At 47.8% G+C, this 9,104-nt stretch overlaps 1 protein-coding gene across 3 annotated transcripts in view; it reads left to right on the top strand.

The window, feature by feature from the left end:
• WDR97 (WD repeat domain 97) overlaps positions 1 to 9,104 on the top strand; it is a 578,372-nt gene that overhangs the window by 54,336 nt on the left and 514,932 nt on the right. For all 3 annotated transcript variants that reach the window (XM_073680111.1, XM_073680113.1, XM_073680112.1), the window contains exon 2: positions 5,464 to 5,546. In XM_073680111.1, coding sequence (XP_073536212.1) covers positions 5,464 to 5,546 — 83 coding nt within the window. The remainder of the gene's footprint in view (positions 1 to 5,463; positions 5,547 to 9,104) is intronic.

Raw genomic sequence — 9,104 nt, 5'->3', positions numbered from 1 at the left:
CCTGCAGATGGTATATATATATATACTAATGATAGCACAGCTGTACAGACAGGAGAGGACGCCGGCTACAGAGGGGTTAATCCCTGCAGATGGTATATATATATATATATATACTAATGATGGCACAGCTGTACAGACAGGAGGGGACGCCGGCTACAGAGGGGTTAATCCCTGCAGATGGTGTATATATGTATATATATATACTAATAATAGCAGAGCTGTACAGACAGGAGAGGACGCCAGCTACAGAGGGGTTAATCCCTGCAGATGGTATATATATATATACTAATAATAGCAGAGCTGTACAGACAGGAGGGGACGCCGGCTACAGAGGGGTTAATCCCTGCAGATGGTGTATATATATATATATATATACTAATAATAGCAGAGCTGTACAGACAGGAGAGGACGCCAGCTACAGAGGGGTTAATCCCTGCAGATGGTGTATATATATATACTAATGATAGCAGAGCTGTACAGACAGGAGGGGACGCCGGCTACAGAGGGGTTAATCCCTGCAGATGGTATATATATATATACTAATGATAGCAGAGCTGTACAGACAGGAGAGGACGCCGGCTACAGAGGGGTTAATCCCTGCAGATGGTATATATATATATACTAATGATAGCAGAGCTGTACAGACAGGAGAGGACACCGGCTACAGAGGGGTTAATCCCTGCAGATGGTATATATATATATACTAATGATAGCAGAGCTGTACAGACAGGAGGGGACGCCGGCTACAGAGGGGTTAATCCCTGCAGATGGTATATATATATATATACTAATGATAGCAGAGCTGTACAGACAGGAGGGGACGCCAGCTACAGAGGGGTTAATCCCTGCAGATGGTATATATATATATACTAATGATAGCAGAGCTGTACAGAAAGGAGAGGACGCCGGCTACAGAGGGGTTAATCCCTGCAGATGGTGTATATATATATATACTAATGATAGCAGAGCTGTACAGACAGGAGAGGACGCCAGCTACAGAGGGGTTAATCCCTGCAGACGGTGTATATATATATACTAATGATAGCAGAGCTGTACAGACAGGAGAGGACGCCGGCTACAGAGGGGTTAATCCCTGCAGATGGTGTATATATATATACTAATGATAGCAGAGCTGTACAGACAGGAGAGGACGCCAGCTACAGAGGGGTTAATCCCTGCAGACGGTGTATATATATATACTAATGATAGCAGAGCTGTACAGACAGGAGGGGACGCCGGCTACAGAGGGGTTAATCCCTGCAGACGGTGTATATATATATACTAATGATAGCAGAGCTGTACAGACAGGAGAGGACGCCGGCTACAGAGGGGTTAATCCCTGCAGATGGTGTATATATATATATATATATATATATATATATATATATATATATACTAATGATAGCAGAGCTGTACAGACAGGAGAGGACGCCGGCTACAGAGGGGTTAATCCCTGCAGATGGTATATATATATATATATATGTACTAATGATAGCAGAGCTGTACAGACAGGAGGGGACGCCGGCTACAGAGGGGTTAATCCCTGCAGATGGTATATATATATATATATATGTACTAATGATAGCAGAGCTGTACAGACAGGAGGGGACGCCAGCTACAGAGGGGTTAATCCCTGTAGATGGTGTATATATATATATATATATACTAATGATAGCAGAGCTGTACAGACAGGAGGGGACGCCGGCTACAGAGGGGTTAATCCCTGCAGATGGTATATATATATATATATACTAATGATAGCAGAGCTGTACAGACAGGAGGGGACGCCGGCTACAGAGGGGTTAATCCCTGCAGATGGTATATATATATATACTAATGATAGCAGAGCTGTACAGACAGGAGAGGACACCGGCTACAGAGGGGTTAATCCCTGCAGATGGTATATATATATATATACTAATGATAGCAGAGCTGTACAGACAGGAGGGGACGCCAGCTACAGAGGGGTTAATCCCTGCAGATGGTATATATATATATATATATATATATATATATACTAATGATAGCAGAGCTGTACAGACAGGAGAGGACACCGGCTACAGAGGGGTTAATCCCTGCAGATGGTATATATATATATACTAATGATAGCAGAGCTGTACAGACAGGAGGGGACGCCAGCTACAGAGGGGTTAATCCCTGCAGATGGTATATATATATATATATATACTAATGATAGCAGAGCTGTACAGACAGGAGAGGACGCCGGCTACAGAGGGGTTAATCCCTGCAGATGGTATATATATATATATACTAATGATAGCAGAGCTGTACAGACAGGAGGGGACGCCGGCTACAGAGGGGTTAATCCCTGCAGATGGTATATATATATATATACTAATGATAGCAGAGCTGTACAGACAGGAGAGGACACCGGCTACAGAGGGGTTAATCCCTGCAGATGGTATATATATATATATATACTAATGATAGCAGAGCTGTACAGACAGGAGGGGACGCCGGCTACAGAGGGGTTAATCCCTGCAGACGGTGTATATATATATACTAATGATAGCAGAGCTGTACAGACAGGAGAGTACGCCGGCTACAGAGGGGTTAATCCCTGTAGATGGTATATATATATATATATATACTAATGATAGCAGAGCTGTACAGACAGGAGAGGACGCCGGCTAGAGAGGGGTTAATCCCTGCAGATGGTGTATATATATATATATATATATATATATATATATATATATACTAATGATAGCAGAGCTGTACAGACAGGAGAGGACGCCAGCTACAGAGGGGTTAATCCCTGCAGATGGTATATATATATATACTAATGATAGCAGAGCTGTACAGACAGGAGAGGACGCCGGCTACAGAGGGGTTAATCCCTGCAGATGGTATATATATATATATACTAATGATAGCAGAGTTGTACAGACAGGAGAGGACGCCGGCTACAGAGGGGTTAATCCCTGCAGATGGTATATATATATACTAATGATAGCACAGCTGTACAGACAGGAGAGGACGCCGGCTACAGAGGGGTTAATCCCTGCAGATGGTGTATATATATATATACTAATGATAGCAGAGCTGTACAGACAGGAGGGGACTCCGGCTACAGAGGGGTTAATCCCTGCAGATGGTATATATATATATATATACTAATGATAGCAGAGCTGTACAGACAGGAGAGGACGCCGGCTACAGAGGGGTTAATCCCTGCAGATGGTGTATATATATACACAAATGATAGCAGAGCTGTACAGACATGAGGGGACGCCGGCTACAGAGGGGTTAATCCCTGCAGATGGTGTATATATATATATATACTAATGATAGCAGAGCTGTACAGACAGGAGAGGACGCCGGCTACAGAGGGGTTAATCCCTGCAGATGGTATATATATATATATATATATATATATATATATATATACACAAATGATAGCAGAGCTGTACAGACAGGAGAGGACGCCGGCTACAGAGGGGTTAATCCCTGCAGATGGTATATATATATATATATATACTAATGATAGCAGAGCTGTACAGACAGGAGAGGACACCGGCTACAGAGGGGTTAATCCCTGCAGATGGTATATATATATATATATACTAATGATAGCAGAGCTGTACAGACAGGAGAGGACGCCGGCTACAGAGGGGTTAATCCCTGCAGATGGTGTATATATATATATATACTAATGATAGCAGAGCTGTACAGACAGGAGAGGACGCCGGCTACAGAGGGGTTAATCCCTGCAGATGGTGTATATATATATACACTAATGATAGCAGAGCTGTACAGACAGGAGGGGACGCCAGCTACAGAGGGGTTAATCCCTGCAGATGGTATATATATATATATATATATACTAATGATAGCAGAGCTGTACAGACAGGAGAGGACGCCGGATACAGAGGGGTTAATCCCTGCAGATGGTGTATATATATATACTAATGATAGCAGAGCTGTACAGACAGGAGGGGACTCCGGCTACAGAGGGGTTAATCCCTGCAGATGGTGTATATATATATATACTAATGATAGCACAGCTGTACAGACAGGAGAGGACGCCGGCTACAGAGGGGTTAATCCCTGCAGATGGTATATATATATATACACAAATGATAGCAGAGCTGTACAGACATGAGGGGACGCCGGCTACAGAGGGGTTAATCCCTGCAGATGGTGTATATATATATATATACTAATGATAGCAGAGCTGTACAGACAGGAGAGGACGCCGGCTACAGAGGGGTTAATCCCTGCAGATGGTGTATATATATATATATATATATATATATATATATATATATATATATACAAATGATAGCAGAGCTGTACAGACAGGAGAGGATGCCGGCTACAGAGGGGTTAATCCCTGCAGATGGTGTATATATATATATATACTAATGATAGCAGAGCTGTACAGACAGGAGAGGACACCGGCTACAGAGGGGTTAATCCCTGCAGATGGTATATATATATATATACTAATGATAGCAGAGCTGTACAGACAGGAGTGGACGCCGGCTACAGAGGGGTTAATCCCTGCAGTATTCTGCCCCTGTGCTGCCCCCCGGTGGTTATCTTGGGGTCTGCGGTGCTCGGTGATCTGATCTTTTTCTGTGATGGTTTTTGTGAATGTTTTAACCCTTTTGTGTCTGGAGCTCCTGATGTTTTTCGACACCAGCTCTGTACACATTGCTGTACTCAAGCATCAGGCAGTACCGGGGGCGGTCACTTCCTTTGGTCCCTGGGGCGCTCACTTCCTTTGGTCCCTGGGGCGCTCACTTCCTTTGGTCCCTGGGGCGCTCACTTCCTTTGGTCCCGGCGGCGCTCACTTCCTTTGGTCCCGGCGGCGCTCACTTCCTTTGGTCCCGGCGGCGCTCACTTCCTTTGGTCCCGGCGGCGCTCACTTCCTTTGGTCCCGGCGGCGCTCACTTCCTTTGGTCCCGGCGGCGCTCACTTCCTTTGGTCCCGGCGGCGCTCACTTCCTTTGGTCCCGGCGGCGCTCACTTACTTTGGTCCCGGCGGCGCTCACTTCCTTTGGTCCCGGCGGCGCTCACTTCCTTTGGTCCCGGCGGCGCTCACTTCCTTTGGTTCCGGCGGCGCTCACTTCCTTTGGTTCCGGCGGCGCTCACTTCCTTTGGTCCCGGGGGCGCTCACTTCCTTTGGTCCCGGGGGCGCTCACTTCCTTTGGTCCCGGGGGCGCTCACTTCCTTTGGTCCCGGGGGCGCTCACTTCCTTTGGTCCCGGGGGCGCTCACTTCCTTTGGTCCCGGGGGCGCTCACTTCCTTTGGTCCCGGGGGCGCTCACTTCCTTTGGTCTCGGGGGCGCTCACTTCCTTTGGTCTCGGGGGCGCTCACTTCCTTTGGTTCCGGGGGCGCTCACTTCCTTTGGTTGCGGGGGCGCTCACTTCCTTTGGTCCAGGGGCGCTTACTTCCTTTCTCCAGGGGCGGTGATGACGCTCTGTCTCTTCTCCAGGAGCTCAGACCATGGACACCAGAGTGAAGAGTCAGGAGCTGTGGAGACGTCTCCGGAGGGAACGCCGATCCCTTATCGTACAGGTACATGTCCCAACAACCCACCGACCCCAGAGAAATAAGGGTGCGGGGGGCAACGAGTATTAGTGGGGTCACACGTCCATCATCTCCATCACCCCACAGGTGGGGCTGACAACTCTCACACTATACACTGGTGTGACCGTGAGGTGAATAGTCAGACGTTCCGAGGTCAATACCAAGAGAGCCCGTAGATACCGAGGGAAAAGGCAGATGGGTAAGTCAGGTCACAGTGCAGGGTCAATACCAAGAGAGCCCATGGATACTGAGGGATAAGACAGAATGGTAAGTCAGGTCACAGTCCAGGGTCAATACCAAGAGAGCCCATAGACACCAAGGGATAAGACAGATGCGTAAGTAAGGTCACAGTCCAGGGTCAATACCAAGAGAGCCCGTAGATACCGAGGGATAAGACAGAGGCGTAAGTAAGGTCACAGTCCAGGGTCAATACCAAGAGAGCCCGTAGATACCAAGGGATAAGACAGATGCGTAAGTAAGGTCACAGTCCAGGGTCAATACCAAGAGAGCCCATAGATACCAAGGGATAAGACAGAATGGTAAGTCAGGTCACAGTCCAGGGTCAATACCAAGAGAGCCCATAGATACCAAGGGATAAGACAGATGCGTAAGTAAGGTCACAGTCCAGGGTCAATACCAAGAGAGCCCGTAGATACCAAGGGATAAGACAGATGCGTAAGTAAGGTCACAGTCCAGGGTCAATACCAAGAGAGCCCATAGATACCAAGGGATAAGACGGATGGGTAAGTCAGGTCACAGTCCAGGGTCAATACCAAGATAGCCCATAGATACCGAGGGATAAGACAGAATGGTAAGTCAGGTCACAGTCCAGGGTCAATACCAAGAGAGCCCATAGATACCGAGGGATAAGACAGAATGGTAAGTCAGGTCACAGTCCAGGGTCAATACCAAGAGAGCCCATAGATACCGAGGGATAAGACAGAATGGTAAATCAGGTCACAGTCCAGGGTCAATACCAAGAGAGCCCATAGATACCAAGGGATAAGACAGATGCGTAAGTAAGGTCACAGTCCAGGGTCAATACCAAGAGAGCCCGTAGATACCAAGGGATAAGACAGATGCGTAAGTAAGGTCACAATCCAGGGTCAATACCAAGAGAGCCCATAGATACCGAGGGATAAGACGGATGGGTAAGTCAGGTCACAGTCCAGGGTCAATACCAAGAGAGCCCATAGATACCGAGGGATAAAACAGAGGCGTAAGTCAGGTCACAGTCCAGGGTCAATACCAAGAGAGCCCATAGATACCGAGGGATAAGACAGAGGCGCAAGTCAGGTCACAGTCCAGGGTCAATACCAAGAGAGCCCATAGACACCAAGGGATAAGACAGATGGGTAAGTCAGGTCACAGTCCAGGGTCAATATCAAGAGAGCCCATAGATACCAAGGGATAAGACGGATGGGTAAGTCAGGTCACAGTCCAGGGTCAATACCGAGAGAGCCCATAGATACCAAGGGATAAGACATATGGGTAAGTCAGGTCACAGTCCAGGGTCAATACCTAGAGAGCCCATAGATACCAAGGGATAAGACAGAGGCGCAAGTCAGGTCACAGTCCAGGGTCAATATCAAGACCGCTCATAGATACCAAGGGATAAGACAGATGGGTAAGTCAGGTCACAGTCCAGGGTCAATACCAAGAGAGCCCATAGATACCGAGGGATAAGACAGAGGCGTAAGTCAGGTCACAGTCCAGGGTCAATACCAAGAGAGCCCATAGATACCAAGGGATAAGACAGAGGGGTAAGTCAGGTCGCAGTCCAGGGTCAATACCAAGAGAGCCCATAGATACCAAGGGATGAGACAGAATGGTAAGTCAGGTCACAGTCCAGGGTCAATACCAAGAGAGCCCATAGATACCGAGGGATAAGACAGAATGGTAAGTCAGGTCACAGTCCAGGGTCAATACCAAGAGAGCCCATAGATACCGAGGGATAAGACAGAATGGTAAGTCAGGTCACAGTCCAGGGTCAATACCAAGAGAGCCCGTAGATACCAAGGGATAAGACAGATGCGTAAGTAAGGTCACAGTCCAGGGTCAATACCAAGAGAGCCCGTAGATACCAAGGGATAAGACAGATGCGTAAGTAAGGTCACAGTCCAGGGTCAATACCAAGAGAGCCCATAGATACCAAGGGATAAGACGGATGGGTAAGTCAGGTCACAGTCCAGGGTCAATACCAAGAGAGCCCATAGATACCGAGGGATAAAGCAGAGGCGTAAGTCAGGTCACAGTCCAGGGTCAATACCAAGAGAGCCCATAGATACCGAGGGATAAGACAGAGGCGCAAGTCAGGTCACAGTCCAGGGTCAATACCAAGAGAGCCCATAGACACCAAGGGATAAGACAGATGGGTAAGTCAGGTCACAGTCCAGGGTCAATATCAAGAGAGCCCATAGATACCAAGGGATAAGATGGATGGGTAAGTCAGGTCACAGTCCAGGGTCAATACCGAGAGAGCCCGTAGATACCAAGGGATAAGACAGATGGGTAAGTCAGGTCACAGTCCAGGGTCAATACCTAGAGAGCCCATAGATACCAAGGGATAAGACAGAGGGGTAAGTCAGGTCACAGTCCAGGGTCAATATCAAGACAGCTCATAGATACCAAGGGATAAGACAGATGGGTAAGTCAGGTCACAGTCCAGGGTCAATACCAAGAGAGCCCATAGATACCGAGGGATAAGACGGAGGCGTAAGTCAGGTCACAGTCCAGGGTCAATACCAAGAGAGCCCATAGATACCAAGGGATAAGACAGAGGGGTAAGTCAGGTCGCAGTCCAGGGTCAATACCAAGAGAGCCCATAGATACCAAGTGATAAGACAGATGGGTAAGTCAGGTCACAGTCCAGGGTCAATATCAAGAGAGCCCGTAGATACCGAAGGATAAGACAGATGCGTAAGTCAGGTCACAGTCCAGGGTCAATACCAAGAGAGCCCATAGATACCAATGGATAAGACAGAAGCGTAAGTCAAGTCACAGTCCAGGGTCAATACCAAAAGAGCCCATAGATACCGAGGGATAAGACAGAGGTGTAAGTCAGGTCACAGTCCAGGGTCAATACCAAGAGAGCCCATAGATACAGAGGGATAAGACAGAGGCGTAAGTCAGGTCACAGTCCAGAGTCAATACCAAGAGAGCCCATAGATACCAAGGGATAAGACGGATGGGTAAGTCAGGTCACAGTCCAGGGTCAATACCAAGAGAGCCCATAGATACCAAGGGATAAGACAGAGGCGTAAGTCAGGTCACAGTCCAGGGTCAATACCAAGAGAGCCCGTAGATACCGAGGGATAAGACAGAGGCGTAAGTCAGGTCACAGTCCAGGGTCAATACCAAGAGAGCCCATGGATACCGAGGGATAAGACAGAGGCGTAAGTCAGGTCACAGTCCAGGGTCAATACCAAGAGAGCCCATGGATACCGAGGGATAAGACAGAGGCGTAAGTCAGGTCACAGTCCAGGGTCAATACCAAGAGAGCCCATAGATACCAAGGGATAAGACAGAGGGGTAAGTCAGGTCGCA

This window comes from Phyllobates terribilis, unplaced genomic scaffold (genome assembly GCF_046119375.1).
Source record: "Phyllobates terribilis strain yellow unplaced genomic scaffold, ASM4611937v1 Scaffold_4__5_contigs__length_816908805, whole genome shotgun sequence".
NCBI lineage: Eukaryota > Metazoa > Chordata > Amphibia > Anura > Dendrobatidae > Phyllobates > Phyllobates terribilis.
The sequence above is the reverse complement of the archived record's forward strand: the minus strand, read 5'-3'. Positions and strand labels throughout refer to the sequence as shown.